Genomic DNA, 22,260 nt, shown 5'->3' with positions numbered 1-22,260 from the left:
CCGCGACATACTCTTTAATAGTGCTATTTTATAAACCACTTTGTACACTAAATACACTTTTTCTTAAAAAGCCTCTAGCCTATAAACGTCGTCGTCGACATTTTAAAGAACAGCTGCAAACACATCACGTTTCTGGACATCTGTTGAGAAACACGCTTATCTTTAAAATGTCAGTGTAATAAGCAATATTTAATGAGTCTATCAGGTCCTCTCTGGCGCAGTAGGGGTTAAACATACAGCCTGTCATCGTGTTCTGCTGATTTGTATCGAAGTGTAAAGGTGACAACATTCCGCAACCGGTTGAATCCGTCCGCACGAAAACATAGATTGGACATTGATGCGTTTGGGAAATATTACATATAACTATGTAAATGCGACATCTGATGGAAAAGTACGCTGACTTGCTAACTTATAATGCTCACGGGTCATTTGGAGAAAAAGGAGGCAAGCACAAGCCAAAAGTTTGGCGTAAATGCTAAAAGGATTGGAGTGCACTGTTAGAGGATTTTGGAGTAAATATGAACTGACAAGAGACGGTTCTTACTGCGGTGCGTCAGCCGACTGGCGCCAAGCGGCTATCTAACAAACCCAATCCAAGTAAATCTAGAGTCCACGAGTGGATTTCTTAAAGGTATAGACTACACTCGTGGCTCGACGGTCCACTGCTAAAACTACAGGTCGAAAGTAGACGGTAGACACATTTATAGTGGTTGTAACATTTCAAGCATATGCTTTTTTTCAGCTCATCTAAACATTCAGAGGAAGGATCATCTGCGCATTGTAAAATATAGCCTAAGTACATAAATATGTGAATATAAAACATTTACATCCCCTAAACAGTTGTCTATGTATAATAACACACATATATAAAGTTAACAACTGCAGATGCTTGTTAAGAGTTAACAGTCAAGAGTAATGCAGCACTCACCAAAATTATCTTTACATTGGTCTTTAGATTCCATCAACCCTCTTCCTCTTTCTTCAGTATATCGCGTGGCTGTGGGCTTTGAATGACCCGGGGCAGAATTTAAAGCACCAATGTCCGGTTATTGGCTGCTGTTCCTCACATGAAGTCAGTGCACGGCTACACACGCATCAAGTACGGAAATAGTTATTCACACAGTAACGCACAGTGATCTATGAGTGTGCAGTGCTATATTATGAACAAAATACGCGTCACTTTGGCATGTACAGCGAAAAGATCAACGCAATTTGCTGTGTCCCTGAGGTTTTTATATAGTCATCCTCAATGTATAATGTTTTAAAATGTGCTACCAATAGAAAACATATACTATATTTGCGCTGATTCATCATAACAATTTGCGCTTTTTTTTCATTTACACGTCAGTAATCCTAATTCCTAGTTTTCAGTGTATCGGAGAGTGAGTTTTGTTCCTCGAACAAGGAGGCATCGTAATTATAAAGCGTAAGCCGACGGAGGTTCAGTCACCACCGGCTAAGCACTGAGGGCTGACCCGCCGCTTGGCTTGGAGACGGGGGTGGGATTTCCCGATCTTTTCTGTCATTGGTTAATATTTTATTCTGTTGACATGTTTTCTTACTGCTAATGCTTCCGACACCTTCTTGTCCACCCCCTCTCCTTGAGCCTGGCCGGAGCTGTCAAAACCACGCCTATGGAGGCCCACAATTGGTCCAGAAAGCGTAAAATCAGCAATCAAGGGGGCTTGGTTCATTAGTGCTGGGATCAGAGCAGGAAGGACATGTGAGATAGTTACAGTTGTACAGTGGACAGAGCAAGATCTAACCATTTCAACTCCGTGTCTGCGTAGAATGACTGCGCTTGAATGGACATCCGCATCGAAAGAGTAATCTTCTTTTTATGAGAGCAACTGTTGGAGAACAGGATTCCCCAAATCTGCCTTCAAAGCGTCGCTGCGCTCACTTTGACTGATATTATTACGGGGACTTCGTGGAAACTAGCAGCTACGGGAGTTAAAGTGGAAGATCCGTGCCACTGTCTTTGCTCGCCTTTTCGCGATTCACATTTCGCCAAAATTGCCTTGCTGCGCTTTTCCTTTTCGTAGTGAGACAATCTATCGTCTGGATACGCGCTCCTTTTTGTCAGAGAACACCACTAAATATATTTCCACTACGATTGTTGGATGCACCGATGAGAGATCCAGTTTTTACAGGGACTGCGATGGCTTACCACCCTTTCCACGCTCACCGGCCGACCGACTTTCCTATGTCAGCTTTTCTCGCGGCCGCGCAACCCTCCTTCTTCCCGGCGCTGACCTTGCCTCCCGGGGCTCTAACAAAGCCGATCCCGGACCATGCCCTGGCCGGAGCCGCGGAGGCTGGGCTCCATTCGGCTCTGAGTCACCATCATCAGGCAGCTCATCTCCGCAGTCTCAAGAGCCTGGAGCCAGAGGAAGAGGTTGAAGACGATCCAAAAGTCACACTGGAAGCGAAGGATCTATGGGACCAGTTCCACAAAATAGGAACAGAAATGGTTATTACGAAATCTGGCAGGTGAGTTCAGAGTTGCTCTATTTTTAGTCTTTTGTTTCAGTGTTTATACGAGGGAATGTTATGATGCTCTCCACGTTTCAATTGACATATATTCCGCCGTATATTGCATGGATTAAAAAGAATAAAAAGACTGTTTCGTTCGATGGCTGTGTAGTTCAGCAGGCCCAGTAAATTCACTACTAAATCTCTGTCTTTTGCACATCGCTCTCGTAAGTCGTTTAATGTCTTGCGCCCTGAACTGGTTGACCTAATTATTATGTCCAAGAGACTGTAGAAATGAATGTCTTACTGTCAGAACATGTAGCCTACCTGGACGATTCATCTGCTCATTTGACTTATGAAAACGAAATGGGGAAAGTACTACAAGTGATGCGAATTATGTGGCTAAGCAAAAGGAAAATAGCTGAGGCTTTATGCTGCTTATATCGATATCAACAAATATTGACTTTCAAGGCACGGTGTGGCACAGTTAAATCGTGCTTTAATTTATTTCGTGGTCTGCCTGTGTTCTGAGGTGACAATATTTTATGTAAATAACCTGCCACTTTCATGGAAGATTTAAACCTTGTGGCGAGCTAAATTATCAGCAGCCGAGTGAAATGTAAAATATATATATATATAGGCCTATATATATTTAATTCCGTTGTTTTATTTAATAAATCTAGTTAAGCTAAACATAGCTCTGAAAACGCGGAGTTATTATTTGGTTTTGTTGTTAAAACGTTAAGCTTGCATTTGACCACATTTGCATAAAAAATAAAATAAAATAAATAAAATATGATTTATGGACATTTACTTTTTCTACAGGAGAATGTTTCCACCTTTTAAAGTCCGCATTAATGGACTCGATAAAAAAGCCAAGTATATTTTATTAATGGATATTGTGGCTGCCGACGACTGCCGTTACAAGTTCCACAACTCTCGCTGGATGGTAGCGGGGAAGGCCGACCCGGAGATGCCAAAGCGAATGTATATACATCCGGATAGCCCAGCTACTGGGGAACAATGGATGGCTAAGCCTGTTGCTTTTCATAAACTGAAGTTAACCAACAACATTTCGGACAAACATGGATTTGTAAGTAACCCGTTTTCTTCAATAACCATGGGTTTTGTGTTTCGTCTAGGCCTATTATAATTGTGTGTTGCTATGTAATATATTCAAATAAATGTTCTGTCATATAATGCTTATCGCAATGCTTACAATATCGCTGTTTATTCCTGAGTGATGAGATTTATGAATGCTCTAAAATATATAATTTAACTTAGCTTAATTAATTTTTTCGGCTCGTGTAGTGTACATTCATTTCCCCCCTTTGTTTACAAACCCCATATGGGTTTTTAAGTCATCATTTTATTCGTTGTAATAATGATAACATTGTCAGCTCGGTTATGTAATGTAAATATTCCTACTTCATCCTGAGTTTTTTCTTGGCCACTGTTACTTCTATTGTTTATGATAGGTGCAGAGCGCTATAACTTTCATGAGGGGGTGGAAGTGACCAAAAAATGAGGTCAAAGGAACTTGAATCACGCTACAGTAAATGAGTTTACAGTGAAAATGTAATTTGGGCTGTTTTGAGCGAGCGCAGCAACAAATTGCATATAGGTAGAGCGACCTGTGCAGTCTCTAAGTGTTAGTTTCAGTGGACAATGTTGAGACAGATGCAACGATGCTGAACAATACTCTATACGTGAGCAGTCAAATAGGCTACAGTGTGTGCTCTGCTCCCTTACGCGACTTGCAAACAAATCGACTGGAAACAAATGGAACATTTACATGCATGGCACAGCCATTTGATATTTTTATGGTTAAATAGAAAACCTATAGGATGTAGCCTATATATTACATGTGTAGCATCACATTTTGTTGTTGTAAATTTAAACTGTAGGCTACACTTATTTTATTTAATTATTTCAGATTGCCTTATAATGATAGCACCCCAAAATAAACTCATGTTGCATGTCCGTGTGACTGGTTTCTGTCTACCTGCCACTGGCACAGGCCAGTTGTTATGTGATTTGACCCAAGAACAATATTTCCACTATTACTAAATAGGCTATATTATGCGATATTTATTGTCTAAAACGACTTTAAATACTAATTACTTGAAATGAATAATTATTGTGACAAGCACTAATGTCTTCCATCCATTCCTCTCCTTCTTATTAGACCATCCTGAATTCAATGCATAAATACCAGCCCAGGTTCCATATTGTGAGAGCCAACGATATTCTGAAGCTCCCGTACAGCACTTTCAGGACATATGTTTTCCCCGAGACTGATTTTATTGCTGTCACAGCTTATCAAAACGACAAGGTATGTACCCATATATTGATGAATATCTGTGGCTTATATATGTGCACTAGGCCATAATGTACAACTTTTTTTTTAATTTTTTTATTGTTGCATACTTTTGTTCTGTGGTGCGTTTGCATGCTTCCTCGCCCGACGTTTGATTGGATTTATTGTTTACATCTTACGTTGACCTCATCGAGAGGAGTAGCTAGTAGTAATAGGCTATGTGAAGGCAAAATTGTATCTTTAAAACATTTCAAATTCCTCATGTGTCCAGTGCTACTTTCAGCTACTGCTCATGTTAATTGTCGTCTGTGTCCGAGGGGCCTGGTGAGCTTGTCGGTATCGTAAAATTTATGACATAGAGTCACAATCGATTAGCAGGCACTTAAGCTCGCCGGTTTGTCCGGCAGCTACACTCGCTGAGGCAGAGCAATCAAAGCGTGTCAGTTTCTAAACGCAAAAAAGTAGAGGCCATCTAGCTTAGCAATCTATGAACTTTCAGGCCCTGGTTTCTCCTGAATTTATAGCCTACAGCGTCCAAATCACTTGGGCACAACGAAAATCGTTCTGTTACATCGCTCTGTATTTTCATGGAACTTGTAAAAACTGGCAATGATTCAAACCACACTATTAATTATTGATAGCAGGTCGGCGTCACTCATCTAGTTCGCCTCTCTTGTTTTCTCTGTTGTGCTATAGAGAATAACAATTTGACAAATGGAAAATGTTTATTCGTGGAATTTTCTCAGGGGGGTCGTGATCTTTTTCATTAAACATTTTTAATAATTCAATTATCTCTAAAGTAGTCTGCGTAGCGTGTTTAACAGTGTTGGGATAATAGTGGGTGATCACACCACCTATAAAGGCTTTTATTTTTATGCATTTAAATGATTTGTAAATATGTTTTCTTGTGGATTATGAATTCGTGGAGCATAACACAAACAACAACTGCGATTCATAATGTTATTGATAGGCTAATATAATCATATACAAACAAATTATGAATAATATAATGTAGGCTTACGCATTTATTTGTTTTATTTGTATTCAGATCACACAACTGAAGATTGATAATAACCCCTTTGCCAAAGGCTTCAGAGACACAGGGAATGGAAGGAGGGAAAAAAGGTAAGTTTGAAGGTTCACATCCATTGTTACGCAATGCAAAATGGCCGAGGCTGAAGGCCTAGTAAAATGTATTTCAAGTTTTTTTCCTTATGTGCACAGTATGCAGGTGGGTCAACTCAGGTCATATTTCCTTTATTTATTACTATTTTTTATTTTATGTATGTTAAAGGAAACAACTGACCCTTCCATCATTACGCATGTATGAAGATCAATGTAAAATGGACCGTGATGGCGCGGACTCTGATGCTTCCTCAAGCGAACCTACAACCGGCAGAGATGCTGGTCATTCACCTGGACCAGTTTCCAGCCCACTTAGATTAAGCCGGGGCAGCAGAGGTAAGTCTAAAACTATGAATAAATTATATTGCTATGCTTCGCGATCACTGAGAGGAAACAAGCCTAAGTGTCGTATCATTTACAAGACGCTGTATTATGCCTTCAGCGTTTTTCAAGACTTTTTTAATAATTGACAAAGTCATTTTAATAAAGCATTTCTCATGGAACAAATGTGCTGATAAAGTCAATTTCCCAAACACGTTATAAGATGAAACAGAGCACCACATAGGGCCTAGGCCCTGTACTAACGCTACATTTCGTTAGAGGTCTGGGTGGAGAAAACTAAATTGACATTTTAAAACTATTGTTTTTAAATGGATAATTATTTCTATTTCATCGCATTTATTTTCATTTGTCTCCTATTGCACGAGAGTTCGCCTACTAGGCAATTAATTCAGCAACAAATGCAAAATTATAGATTGTGTAGAATATGTTAAAAAAAATAAAAATAAAATAGGCTACGCCTGGAATTAGGTGACTCAAAAATTATATCTATGATGCAAATGTCATATCTAAATAAGTAGGCTACGTATTTAGGGCTAATTTTGCCTTGTATCGCATATGTGAATAAAAAGTTTTTTTTATTTTTTTATCACAGACGACAAAACATGCACTGACAGTGAGCAGGAATTGGACCATCAAGATGAGCGGTGTGGAGGCTCCAGCAGTCCTGGACCAGAGCCTCCATCTCCATTCAGGTCGAGATGTGAGGACCGGGGGCGGGAGAGGCCTGTTGTGGAGAAGAAAGACGATTATCCGGACTCTCGAAAATCAAGCGATTCTATATTTAGCATAAGAAACTTGGAGAAAGACAAACTAGAGAGCAGGCAGAGGAAAGACACAGACTCGTCAAAGAAGGACACGGAAAACGGTGGTCTTAGCAGCAGTAAAGAAAGCTTCTCTCCTCTGATGGTACAGACAGAGAGTCCGTCACATTTTGGGGCACATCACCTTCAGAGTTTGGCGCTCTCCGGTCTACACAGTCAACAGTTCTTTAACCCACTAAACACCGGGCAACCTCTATTATTCCACCCTGGACAATTTGCAATGGCACCTGGGGCGTTTTCAGCCATGGGTATGGGACATCTATTGGCTTCCGTATCAGGAGCTGGTGGTTTGGATAATGGAAGCCTGTCGGCCCAGGGTACTGGGGGCTCCACGAGTCCCTTTCCCTTTCATCTTTCTCAACACATGCTTGCCTCTCAGGTAAGGAAACTCTCGCCATTAAAATTTAAAACTATGTCATGATACAAGCTGTCTGGTTATGGAAGCACGTGAATGAAAACATGCTATGCGTTACATCTAGCGACAGTTTTTGGTTAGGCTACATGCTTTTTAATTTTATAGGCTTTACATGCGTTTGTTAATCTAGCTGTCGAATTGTATTAATTTTTTTGCGTACAATTACCCACATAGAAAATACATTGGCCTATATTTATTACAAAACGTTTGCCATTGAATAGCCACAGAAGGCAGATTTTAAAATATTGAAACATTACATTGCAAAAGCGAATTCATTTAAAAATAAGGTTGATTGTCACTTATTTTCGTTCAGTTCTCAATCAGCGATATATTGTGTTTATTTCGAAAATGCACTAAAAGTCACTAAATTCTCCTGTCATTGAAATCTGATGGACTGCGAACAGGTGGTGCCACTAATCTGTGCAAATACTGGCTCTCTGAAAAAAAATTTCACCATGTAGCAGATCCTCACCTTTCAGACTATTGCATGTTCGGTGTGCGCTAACGAATGTCTCTTATTACAGGGCATTCCGATGCCAACCTTCGGTGGACTTTTCCCATACCCCTACACCTACATGGCCGCGGCAGCTGCAGCGGCCTCCGCCATGCCCGCGAGCAGCAGCACGGCCTCCTCGCTCTCCAGGAACCCGTTCTTGAGCAGCTCCGCTCGCCCTCGACTGCGATTCAACCCTTACCAGCTTCCCGTGTCGATCCCTCAAAGCACAAACCTGCTTACCACCGGATTGCCAAGCGGCCTAAACCCCTCATCCGAATCGTCTAAATGCGGTAGCAGGGAAACGAGTCCTGTGCCTGATCACAAGTCGGGAGCGAGTCAGAGAAACGGCTCTCCTAAAACAACAATGAAGGAATCCATCAATGAACTTCAGAACATTCAGAGACTAGTGAGCGGCCTAGAGAGTCAGCGGGAAGCTTCCTCACCTAGGGATTCCCCCAAGTGATCAAGCGTCCCCAAACCTATCCAGGGCATGACTTGAATTGCCAGAGGATTTTATTAAGTGGTTCTCTGCGAGACATTTCATCAAGTACTGTTTTTGCGCATGGGTGACTGGAGTAGGAAAAAAGCAAACAGCAATCAACAAGTAAAAAAATAATAATAATAAAAGAAAACGTTGGACTTGGCGCTCTTGGTGGTGGACATCTACGTAGGAAGTGCTGCGAAGACAATCTACGGTGTAGCCTAATTGACTCTGTGTAGAACATTCTGACAAGACCACATCAATCTATTGAAAAAAAGGAATTTTAAATAAAATAAAATTCTATTTGCGTAAAGTCAGTAGGATCACTGCTGGTTGGTTGCAATATCTAAATGGTTATTCATATAAAAAACAACCACGCTACATCCAAAAAAGGAAAAGAAAGAAGAAAAAAAACTGAAAAATAAATTAAAATGGATATTTCAAAAGGGATTGAAATGACAGTTGGACCGTTAGTTAAATCCGACAGACAGTTATACCTGAACTATTTAATGTAATTATTAATAAAAGAAACCTAATTCTGTAAATAAGCTACAAGGACCTAAGAATATGCAAATTGGTATTAATTTATTCAAAGCTGTGCATTTGCGTGTACATAATATTTAGAGTTTAACTCATTGCATTTTTTTTCTCTCCATTTTTCACTATGGTTGTTGTAAATGAAAGCTATAGCGTTTGATGTTTGGAGACAGAAGGTGTTCCTATCTGTGATGCGTTGCTGTTTAATCTGCCTGTGACACGTAATGAACGCGTGTGCCATCAATGCATTGTAGCAGTCGCTGTAAAAACACTTATCACGCTGCGGGACTCACAAGGTTTGGGAAGCCTCAGGTTAATGTACTCCAACAGAAGAGACCGGCATTCCTCTTCTTGAGATGAGTTTATATAAAGAAATATATGAAAGTGTCCCGTTGTGCTGGCTGTCCGGATTTTTCTGTTGTTGTTGTTGATGTTGTTGTAGGATTCTTTCACGATTTCAATAAAAAAATCAACGTGTTTAAATATTTTACATTTTTGGCACTACGTTACCTTAATGATAAGCTGCACACCTACTAATGACAGACCACATGTATAAATGTAGGCTATTAGGTAGGGAGCCTATACCTTATGAGGTATAACGACAACATAAAAACCTATACAATTTATTTGAAAACACAAACAAACAAACGAATTTGCAAGCATACAAAGCAGAAAACAAGTGTTAGGTTTTGTTTGAAATTGTGGCTAAATGGGTCAGCCACACCCTCACTATTTGTGATTTGGGGTCATGTCATAATCATAAACGTAATGTTTTAGAAGAAACAATATGTGGAAAATAATACGTAGAAATAAGGTAAAAGGTTTTTAAAGGGGTTTTCAAAAACGTAGCATAGCAGCCTATAGCAAAAGCTACTGCGCCCTCTGTCGTAGACTCGCGTTCCGGATCATTTTACCCCTCATCAACATCAATGTGATTTTTACCGCTACATCGGTAGTTGTATTATTAGGACTTTTTAAGCATGTGCAAACAATTTGAGTTTAGGTATTTGTTTATTAATATTTTACATGAGAAAATGGTATATTGTAAAAATACAAATAACCTACAACACGACCTAAAATAAAAGTTTAAAAGAAATAGCAAATATAGCAACACACAGTGCTCTATAATCTAGGCTTCTACTCTAATAATAATAATAATAATAATAATAATAATAATAATAATAATAATAATAATAATGTGTGCGAATTAGGCCTATCTGGTAATTTTAGGACCTCATCTAGCGAAATCCGAACTGCCTTTTTGGCTTTTAGGTAGGCTATCTTTAGACAAAACAGATTTTTTTTGTGATATATTTCCGATAAGCAAATCAATAACCAAAGGAAATAATGACAGTAGCCTAGTGTTAACGTTTTTATAATGTTCTCTTTGATGATGATGGCGAACTCGATTTATGTTCGCTGCGTCTATTTACCGCCATCTGAAAATATGCACCATGATTGATTTATAATCTAAATTATATAATCTAATAATAATAATAATAATAATAATAATAATAATAATAATAATAATAATAATAATAATAATAATAATAAATAGACTACAGAATGGTACAAGAACCAGGGGTCTAAATTTGAATCCTTTATCGTTTCCAGTGTTTCCTTTGGAGTACAATGCCACCTATTGTGTTGTTTTAAGCCTATTTATAGTCATATGTACGAGTATTTATAGACAAAGCTTGACTCGGAAGCTGAACTAGCTCCACTCTCCCCACCTTCTTTCCTTCATTCTCTTTCAACGACCCAGATACGTTGTGCGCTTTTTGGCACCAGCCATTAATGGTGTGAGCGCACCCAGAACATATTTGAGGCTGTCGAGCCGTAATGAGTACATAAGCTGCACAGCAGAGAAGAAATATTGGGGGGGGGGGATACTCTCATGTTATAACGAAAGGGTTAAGTGCTGCGGATAGGAGGTTAGGGAGGATGAGAGTTTGGACGCCCAGCCACTTTGGCAGCAGACAGCCCTTTGTCCAGCAACCGGCGCCTGTCGCCTGCCTGCCGGCCATGCAGCTTCCCCACACCCGTGCACAAAGGGACAGTTCCCGAGAGTTACAGCTCCTAATTAGAGATACCCCCTTGTTTCTCTTCTTTTCTTTTTCGTGCAATAACCTCAAGCCCTCGTTTTCATTGAGGGGCCATTGTTAAACGCTGTTATATTCAATTAACAGACCGAACAACGCAACCTAACTCTTTTGTCCAAACTAATCAGTCAATGACCAATCAATAGACTGCGATGACAAGCAATTACAGTCCTGGTACTCGACAAAAACCAGCCAAGTGTTTACATATTTAGCTTTAAGTCAACCAAATCGGAAATCGAGAAGGACCAAATCTTTAGTAGCTACACAGCCCGAAAGTGACATTAAGCGTAGAAGCCAATTATCAGTTGTTTCTTTACATATTAATGAAATAAATCAGACAAAAGGACCATTGACAACAAGTGGTTTCTCACAGTCGTCTGGGTGAGTTTTTATCTGATCTGCAGAAGCTGAAACTAAGGACACTGAGAAGCTTGAAAATCTATGAAGGCACTGAGGGGTTGAGATGACTTGATGCTGATATCATTCAATTCTATGAACCTCAGAAATACCATGGAAAGGACAGAGCGAGAAAGACTCCAGGCTTATTGCTATTTTAAATAACATTACAATTATAGCTCACATGCACTTGATCAATCTCTACTGGTCTGTTCGTTTTGTCTGACACACTTGTCCACAGGTGTATTTTCAAATCAGTTCATTTATATACTAATATTTGGCCGTTGAAGCACTTTTCAACACCTACAATTACTCTGAAATTAATTGTATAATTTATATATGAAATCAATAAAGGTGAGCGCAAAACAATCACCTAATATTAATTTCGAACACACTGTTTATATCATATTTTGCTATATCTCTCGGGTAAGTGAACACAAAGCCACACAAAGGTCAGGCTAAGACAAGTTGTCCTATTTTAAATGTTTAAATTGGTACAATTGATTAATTACAATATTTGCTAGGCAAAAAAAAAATTGGTTTGTTATTTCTGTACATTTAAATTTACATTTGTTAATTATAATTATTTCACTGTTTTTGCTGAAAAGCCTATGACTGTTTAATGACAGGTGCCATAGTGACAGGTTCCATAGTGCCATCACTTATAGTGTGACAACGTGTTCAATGGATCTTTATCTCTTTTTTTCTAGCCAATAAGAGTGGAAATGTGAACAAGCCAAGCATATAAGAAATATTCACTGCAGTATAAGTGATAACTAGCCTGACAAAGACAACCTATAAAGTATATCAACCTGAATGTGGATGGCGAGGAACAGTTGCTTTCATAATGTTAGGTAAGACAAAGTGGTTTGATGGAAATATTAAAATATTACAGTGCACAAACAAACGTGTAATTCTCACACACCTCCTTGTTGAAGCTTTCAAGCTTGAGTGAAGCTGTCCGAATCTGTGTAGATCCTGGGCAGGAGCCTCATTCTCACACAAGTTGTGCATTTAGAAAGCTTGATGGCGAGTTTCTCTGTTCTTATGTATTTGTTTTGTTAAATGTTAAAGGCATTCTGTTAACACACTTTTTGATCAATCAGAATCAGAATAAAAATCTGCACCAGTGATCCGTCGCCACCTTCTGGACATATTAATGAAAGGAAGCGATTGTTAATATTAAGTCTACATTTATGTTCTTGGTGAAGGATTTCTTACAAAGCAATTTGTAATAGTGTACAGATTATCACAACTTCAGTGGCAATTTACCAGGACAGGTAGCTGAGAATACATCATATACACAATATACAAGGTATATACTTGCACTGCAAGCAAACACTCCACAAGTACTATTCCAAAAATGAATAAAAATACTTACACCCCTGGAATCATAGACAAGGTTTAAGCCTAGTTCCAGACTAAAATGCATGTCTGAGCTGTTTTAACTGAAAGAAACGTATCTTTAAATAGGTTACCGCTATTGTTTTGTCTCAAGATGCACAACAGTAATGTTTTTTTCTAAGGTACATGAATAAAAGCTTCCTAAATGTCCTAATCCTGGCTTAATCTAAACCCTGTCTGTGAAACCAGGCCTTAGTGAAGGAAAGAAGACAGGTGGCAATTGTTGTGCCCGTGACTGTGTTTATATTATAAAACCCAATACTGATTCATCATATCGGCACTAATATCAACTTATATATAACTTTCATATTTAAACTTTTTTTGCATGAATAAATTGTTCAAGCAATTTGTTCAAAGTATATCATTCAGTGAACACCAACCACAAAAGCCATTCCTCATGTATCCAGTGGACAGTCACGTCCACGTTTTTAAAAAATTAAATACAAAGCTATTTTTGCAGTATAAAACACAACCACTAGGTGTCACAATAACCTTCTAACATTTTCCTTCGTTTCTGTGCACATCAAAGAATTCTGCCTCAAAATAATTTTCTAATAACTAACTTTACTAACCCTAACCTCAAACAATAAAAAAAAACGGAGGAATGCATTTAAATTGTATACAATCTCAGTTTGTAATTGCTTAAAAGAAAAAAACACAAAGTATAGTGATTGAACTCCATCTAAGAACTGATATTTTAGAATACAACATCAAATCTATCTTCTCAAACTCTTCACCACAAGATAGCAATATGAAAAACTAATAATATTTTTAAATACAGACAGTAGTCGGCTGTCTACCTACACTTGGATCTACTTTCATTTTCTTGTTGAATCAGTGCTGCTCCAGGTAGCAGAAAGAGAGAAATGAATATCACCTCCAAGTCACCAGAGCGGTTCAGGCAACAGGCGTCCCCAAAATCCCATTACAATAGATGAAGTTAAAGAGGGATTTGTGTGCCTGACCCGTACTCGTCTACTCGCAAGCTCAGATCCTGCCACAGAGATGAACGCGAGAGATTACTAAAGACTAACAGTTGATCATGATGAACGAAGCGTCAGGCCAGGGAGGGTCTGAGACTAAACTAGTCAGCCCTTCTCAAAACATACAATCCTCTCACACTTAAGAGGGTACAGCCTCAAGTGCCTGTCTAATTATACTGTGAAGTATATTGTGAACTAATACATTATTATTATTATTTCATTAATACCGCTATACCACAAACATTTCAATTTTATACATTATGACCTTTTATGCATTTGTGCCTTTGACTTTTATTTGAGATCATCAGCGAGGTTCTTTAGTGCAAATCCAGAGGTCAAGGGTCATTTTAAGGGTCTTTGGGTATTTTAGAATAATATCCTCTGCTATGACTGTTTGTAAGCGATATTATGAACCCAAGGGATAAACTATGGTTGCGTCTCCATCAGCTCCCTAGCTCCCGAGCTCGTGAATAAGTATATCGACGCTGGCTCACTACACACTGGGTTTTATGAACAACAGCAGAGCTTATATCTTTCTGACATTACTTTTTAATGTTGTTTAAAGTACATTATAAAAAATACATTGCTTGTTACATATATGCAACATTTCAGCCGTAAATAAATTATAAATGTTAGCTAGACTATGTTCATTACCTGTCTAGCAATGCTGAAATATAATTAAATAATGGTTTGTATTTTTTAAAATGATGTGTAGTGAGTTGGCTCGCGTGATTCAGTGAAGCGACGTAACTGATGCTGATAGATCATGTGATAATAATAGCATGGTGAATGTAGTACGTCCTGATCGTGCACTCATACTATAGAACATACGTTTTGATGTGATTATGTATGTGATTTCGGACGCAGCCATAGTGAGCATTGATGCACCCTGGTTTTCACGTGCATTGTGGGACTTTTTAGGCAGCCCTTAAAATGGCCGACTCCCTGATCAGTGCCCTGACAACTGAACTAGGGAGCTGATTGAGACGCACCCTATGCCAGCATGCCCTGACAGGATTCATCTAGAGAAGCATTCCACTGAAACACAGATCAGAAACAGCAAATATATTAGCATACAATAACGAGTAATTATTTAAGATTAATAATCATTATTACTACTAACTTGAGTTAATTAAGTTGTCATGTTGGCTAAACACATCAGGAGTTACTGGACTAAGAACATTAACAGTAGATGCAGGCTATACAAATATATTCAGTGACATCCATATTATTGTTAATTTTATGAAACAAGAATTAATTTGATGGGCCACTTTAGACACTCTACTAACTATAAGTAGCCTAACTTTGCAACTACATATCAACTAACTCTCATTAGATTATAAGTAGACTGATCATGGTTAAATGTTAGGGTTCGGTAAGTAGAGTAAGTTGACATGTAGTTGTAAAGTTACTTTTAGTCAGTAGAATGTCTGTTTGGGGAGCATTCAAATAAAGTGTTAGCCGATATTAACCAGACAGTCTACTACTCTAATGACAGTTCGTTGACATATAGTTGCAAAGTTTCTTATAGTTAGTAGAATGTCTAAATAAAGTGTAACCATTCATTTTTCTTTTACATTTAAAGAAGTCTTGCATATAAAATTGAAATGAAAATGCCATAACCAGGCAACAGTTTTAGCTTTGCTACGTAATTGGCCCAAACACCGAGAACCACATTAAAATGTACGTTTCTCTAACATGGCAAGTATAGCAAACTCTTTGTCTCAATCTTTGTGAAGCTGAAAGCTTTCTGGGATTTTTGGGGTACTGAATGTGCAATTTGAGGACAGCATTTATTAGCTACTGCAGTACTGCTAAACTTCATCCCGTGCCCTGTGTCACATGGTCAGAGGTCAGAGAGCAGCGGTGATGTCTGTGATTAGCATGAAGCATGACTGCCCACGAGCCATGTGATGTTTAATAGCCTAAGTGATAAAGACACTAAATGACTAAACAACCCATTCGCAATGACAAGCATAATAAACAGTTGAAATCAGTCTGCTGTAGCTAACTGCTAACACAACAACTGCTAACGGCCACACTTTTGATCTCCGGTGTATTGCAACACAAATGCATGCATGTATTCGTTTGTAGGACATTCACATATTACTCCAGAGTATACAATGAGATTTCTACAAAACAGCTACAACTAAAACATTTTTAATTGTATGTAATTTTGTATGTGTATTATAGCAATACATTTCTGTATTTCTACAATACAATAAAAACAGATTAGATAGAACTCTTGTTTTATTTAGATGGCTGTGATATTGTGACCCTCCAGGCAATTCAGGAAACTAATGACCCATGATGTCGTTCGTGTCGAGTCTTTACAATGATTCCCTTGCCAACTTTCCATATTCATCATTACCACTTTGCAAATCAATACTGCAGCAATACACAAATGTTTGTTGTTTGAAAGCAACGGTGCTTATGGGCCATGTGCAGGCCTTTCCTTGAGGCTGTATTCAAATTCTCAGGCAGAAGATAAATGACTCTGTCTGTAGCTGACAGGTGCCGAAACATTTGAGAGTGACACCTGTGCGAAGCACATGAGATCTCTAAGGATTGTATGTAGAAATAAGAGGGGAATTGAAAGGGAAGCAGGGAATGTATATTTTATAAATGTAGCCTATATATTGTTGTGTGCTAACATGTTTGCAATTTTAGGTCTTAGCTGTAGGTAAACATTTTGTACGTTTTATATTCTAATCGCTGCACCCATGCAGACCGTTTTGGCAGAGGTTGCGTTATTCAGAGCGAGGTTTACATAAGGTAAGATGAAAATAAATGCCCCAATGGCTATAAAATACAGCGCGCTGCAGTTCCATTTTTTACCACAGATTTACATAAGAAATGTGAGGGGCGCTGTAGAGCTGGAGAGGGATGCATCTCTTACACATACCTGCCGAAGCCATACGCTACATTTGAATATATCCTGCTCACTTTACGACTTAAAATAGTATAGAACATCTTTGTTGCAGAACGCTGAACACATTGGTAATTTATTATTGATTCAGTTTACAGAGGTCTTTGTTCTGGAAGAATATTTTGGCTGCATTTAGCCTGCAGATGACGATCCGCGGCTGGTGTAGGTTATTTGTGAACTGTGGCAACAAGTTCAGATTTGCTTTCCCGAAACCTAGAATTTGTACTGCTCTTTTCCCCGTAACCATCTGTGCTACATCATATTGCAAGCATGAGATCAGCGTATACTGTAAGATCTATCCGTGTACAGATAGGTAGTGCTTGTGACCACTGAGCTTGACATGGGTGTTTAAGCTAAATAAATCATTTTAGTTTAAAAAAAGATTTGTACTACAGCACCTTTACTCGATGACAGCCTTGGGTCGATGTTTTGTTCTACACCAAATCCTGTGTATAAACGGACTGTTTTTCATGATGAAATGCCGCCATGTGACTGTATACAGTTAGGCTACAGCATACGGCCCAAAGTTAGGTCATTTCCCGCCTATTTTCTTTTACCTCTCAGGTTAAAATGTCACAAATAACTCTACTTGTGAGCACAAAATATGTTATCAAAAAGTTGATATATAGCCTACTTTTGAGGCAAATAGGCCTACATTTAGAACGGTACGTAAAGTTAGCGAGAGAACATCTGTCATGTAAATGAATCTTGAACATTTAGGCTGAAAAACATTTATAAGAGTTCTTGCATCATATCTTTTAATAACTTAAATAAAAGACCATTTGTCAAATGTTTTCAATTACATAAAATACCGCAACTAACTAAAACGAGTGAGGAAATGCATCAGACTTGATCCAACCACATGCACTGTTTCTCCAGCTTAATCAGATGCAGTTACTTTCCCTTAATTGGACATTCAGTATTTCTTTGTGTTGATAAAAAAGACCTGTTGAAGAAATGTTCAGGACTATATAAATATATTTGTAGGCCATACTTTTGTGTCAAAGGCAAAACCAAACCATCTGTGGTTAGATGGTTTATCCCACTGATCAGTGCTGCATTAGTCCAATGACGGAGAGGCAATTTATCTAGTCCTCTGTAACTGAATATTTATCAATATTTCATGACGTTTGATGTCTTGAATACTAAAGAGCTGTATACATAAAATATACACTGAATATAATTATCTTAATTATATGATCCCTTAATGTTTGTTGAATCAAGTCAAATTAAAAAGGGAAAACTACAGTGACATATAGCATTTATATATCAAAGGCCTATAACGCGGATTACCAGGTAATTCTGCTAGTGATATGTAAATGATAAAAGACTGATCAGATGGTTCACATCACTGTGCATATACTGTGAAGCTCATGAGAGAATTAATAAATATTTGATAATACCTGGCAAAACCCATTGGCTTACATTAAATAATGATAAGATTAATATTGGCCAGTTAAACAAACACACTCGAACACTAGTGCCCAGTTTCCACAGACAAGGCTTAAAACCTATAGTTCCAGACTTAAATGCACGTTTGAGCTGTTTTAACAGAAAGCAACTTGCACTGACATATCTTTAAAAAAGTAATTGTTTTGTCTCAAGATGCACACCAGTAAATGTCCTAATTTAACTAAGGCCTAATTCTGGCTTAATATAAGACCTGTCTGAGAAACCAGATCTTTTAACCATATTTCAATAAGCTAAACCAATTGTAATAAAATTGAAACTACAGCCAGCGAAATTACTTAATTTCAGTAAAGTGATCGTTCAAAACACATGGCTGCTAAATCTAAACATTAAAACAATCTCTTTCAAAAGCATGCATTCATTTTCGTTTTCATATTATTTTTTTGAAAGAGAATCATAATTTTGCACCTGGGCCAGCTTGCTGTACTGTGAAAATCTTCCCAAGCTTTCACTGCTCTACACACAGGAAGGGTGCTTATGGGAAGAGGGCTAATGGTGGAAGAAAAGACACAGCATGCACACTAAACACTCTGACTGCACACAGACATCTGAGCTAATGACTGTGGCAGTATGGGGTTATGCTGGTTCCAGGGTGGCGGGTCGGTCTGAGGTTTTACTATGAAGCCATTGTGATGTCACTGCTCTGTACTGACTATCTGCCGCCGGGCACAGACAATGTCCTAGTGTAGAGCCAACTGCACATAATGCCCTTCTGAGAAATACAGCAAGCTGAGAAGAGATGAGAGCATCCTCACCCGATAATTTCATGCCAAAGACACTATACTGGGCACTGTGTTGCCACAGTATAAACCAGTGTGAAAAGACTGGATCTGCGCAGGATAAGCAGACATTAGGAGGATTTTGGAAATATTTGAGACCATAATGCACAGGATTGAAAGATGTCAGGTATGAGAGGGTAGAAAGGGATAGCGAAATGTAGGACGACCCCCCTCCTTACCCTTTGTTGTTTATTAGCAGAGACCCCTCTTGCCCATGACCAATTATACAGGCAAATGTTTTTCTAAGGAAAAAGAGCCTGCACTCCCCTACACATTAATCACTCACTGATGCTTCCACTGATTCTCATTCAACTGACAGAAATCCAGCAGTATTCCTAAATTCTTTAGTCAAGCTATTTTAATGTAAAAAACAAAGAATGGGGGGGGGGGGGGGGGGTTTAAATAAATAATAAAGAGAGAGAGAAAAAAACATACGGACTTAACTGCAGTAAAATATTAAAATTAGCCTTATAGTATATAGGCTAATAGAATTATGACAAAATATGATACAATAAAGTATGTAATTTCTGATTTACAATATTAACAAAAAAGTAATGTGTAAATATAACTCAAACATATAATATATAATAATTATAATTTATAAAAAATTATTAATTATTAATATTAAGAAGAATCAAAATAATAATAAATACCACTCTTCTCTCCTTCTACATGACAGTATAGAAAAGGCTCTAGAAAATATAAAAACCAAGGTATACAGGCTATTCATAATTTTGCACGTTTAAAGCAAAAATTAATTAGTCATACAAGGTGTGTAATTTTACAGTTTTATTTTTCGATGGTGAATCTCCAACTATTGATGCTAAATTCGATTAAACATGCTAACATCCTCATTTTAAAGTCTTTATCTGTAAAGCCCAGATGAACAACGCAAAACATTATAGAACGACATAGATATGTAGGCTATAGTTTTCTCAAGGTTTCAACTTGAATTTTGAATGATAATTTGTATTAATTATTAAATGAGAGGACTATATTTTTATAGTAGCCTAGCCTATATATCTCTATATTTACCCCATCCGAAATAGATGTTGTTAATTGCCTAAATTTACCGTGAGGCAGAGTAAACGAAAAACTGAAGGTCCGGCGGAGAGGAATCAACTGTAACGTGTAAGTTTTGAGAACATCGCTCAGTGTCCATTCGGTAACACCCTGCCCTCAGTACATAAACTAACCCTACTGCTGTTCCTAATTTCAAGACCACGTGACGGTGGGAGTGAGTGAAGTTTAAATTCCCTTTCAGAGAGGCAGCTCAATTCATCCCCTATAAAAAATCATCCCTTTTATAGCGACATCTTATATAGCACGCTAAGGTATAACTTGCCTACTTGAGGATCCCCAAGAAAGCGCCCATCTTGAGCGAGTCTCATCCCGAGGTTCACACACACAGAAAGTGCGTCAAGATCAGTGAGGTGGAGGTAAGACCAATTATTTTTAATCACGTGTGATAACGGGAATAGCAACATGGGGGGTTTTAGCAAATAATTTCTGTCTAAAATTATTATTCCCCACGAGAATATTTCGTGCTTCTTGCCAATAAGGATGCGACGGATGTGAAATAGCCTACAAACAGCTTTTTATTTTTCGGTAAAAAAAACCAAATAGAGGCCTAATTAGATTAGCACCGTTACGAAAAGTCCAAGAATTAAATTGTATGAGATTACTGAACCATTAATGGCGTGTGTATCTAGGCCATATTTCATATTTCTGTCAAATAAACATAACCCCTTTTAACGGTAGGGTAGCCTATTCTATTTTAATATAGGCCTAAGTCTATTGACAAAAAAGAGTTGACTTATTTGAGTCTGAAGCATCAAATAAAGCAGGCGGGCCTTCACGTGAACATTTTGACATTTAGTAAACGTGAATTCTACATTTGTTGCGGTTACATTGCCTATATTAAGAGATGATGAAATATTGTATTTCAAGCAGTAGGCCTATTTTATGGAAAAAGGATCTTCATTAGGCTATTTGACAGAAAAAAAGCGAAGAGATAACGTGGAAATAACGGTATATTCAATAGAATGTAAATAGGCCTACATTGTCTGTTCTATTATTATTATTATTAGTCTATTATTATATTGTATAACAGGCTATCTGTTTTGAAGGATTAGCTACACGTGAAAGCTTTAAAAATTAAGCGCTAGGCTACATAGCCTATTGAAAGAAGACAAACCTTTTTATAAGCATCAGCTTGCAAGATTTTTTTCAATGAAAGAAAAACACATTATTTTTTATTTTTTGCTGAAAATAAAGATTATTTTTTCAAATAAACCAAACCCGTTTGTCCAGACGAAAGATAATGTAAAATAGGCCTGTGTGGTCCCGAATTGCTATCACTGTAGCCACTGAGGCTAAAACAAACAAACAAACCTAGCCTGTATCATTACACCCATGACTGAGGCTCTTCTCCTAAAACAGAAAAACCTCTTTCCTTATTCCCGCGTTTATTATCATTTGATAACATGACCTGTTTGGAAAATTACACCGGCGAGAATGACAAACGGGTCTGAGAAGGACATATTCTGGCTGTTGCCATTCATTTGGTCATGTCACCAGTAGATATAGAGTCAAGGCTCCCACGGCCCTCGAACTTCTCTAGGTGATTTATTGATCTTTCAGCCTCGTGCTTCGACCCATTTACTCTAAAACCGCAACCATATTTCACTGGAAATGTTTAAACGAAATTCTCAGCAGATTTCAAATTCAAACATGCGAGCCTAAGCGGAACAAATATGAGAAAATGGAACAATGTTAAACTGTGAAATTGATAGAAAGCTCATGACATATAAGACCTGACAAAATTACATTATGTTATACATGGCTAACGTTCAGCCAGTTTGTGCCCGAGCATAAATGGGTGATTATTAAGAAGCACTTTTGGCTAACTTGAAATCTTGAGTAATGATCTTGTTCTTCAAACAATGTTTCATATCTACTTGCACATTTATAATATAATTTAATAAATATCTGATGATGGGCTTGATCAGCCTTCAGGTGCATTCTGGTATAATGTGTGATGCTGTTGATCTACAGTTTTTGGGAGAAAAATAACTGGACTTGCTACACCAAGTTATGTAATAGTAAAGTAAAACATTATTTCTGAATTTCTTAATGACTGGTAAAAGGAACAGGTATGACAGAATAAAGCTTTTCTCAGACCA

General features: G+C 38.0%; 1 protein-coding gene across 1 annotated transcript; it reads left to right on the top strand.

The window, feature by feature from the left end:
* Window positions 1-1,380: 1,380 nt before the first annotated feature.
* tbx2b (T-box transcription factor 2b) lies at window positions 1,381-9,501 on the top strand. The gene is made up of 7 exons (XM_079824044.1): window positions 1,381-2,493; window positions 3,301-3,568; window positions 4,664-4,810; window positions 5,844-5,920; window positions 6,090-6,256; window positions 6,855-7,462; window positions 8,023-9,501. The coding sequence occupies exons 1-7, from the start codon at window positions 2,132-2,134 to the stop codon at window positions 8,455-8,457; spliced, it is 2,064 nt and encodes a 687-aa protein (XP_079680170.1). The 5' UTR covers window positions 1,381-2,131; the 3' UTR covers window positions 8,458-9,501.
* Window positions 9,502-22,260: the final 12,759 nt, after the last annotated feature.

This window comes from Gobio gobio (assembly GCF_949357685.1).
Source record: "Gobio gobio genome assembly, chromosome: 8".
Lineage (NCBI taxonomy): Eukaryota > Metazoa > Chordata > Actinopteri > Cypriniformes > Gobionidae > Gobio > Gobio gobio.
This window is presented reverse-complemented; position numbering and strand designations above follow the sequence as displayed.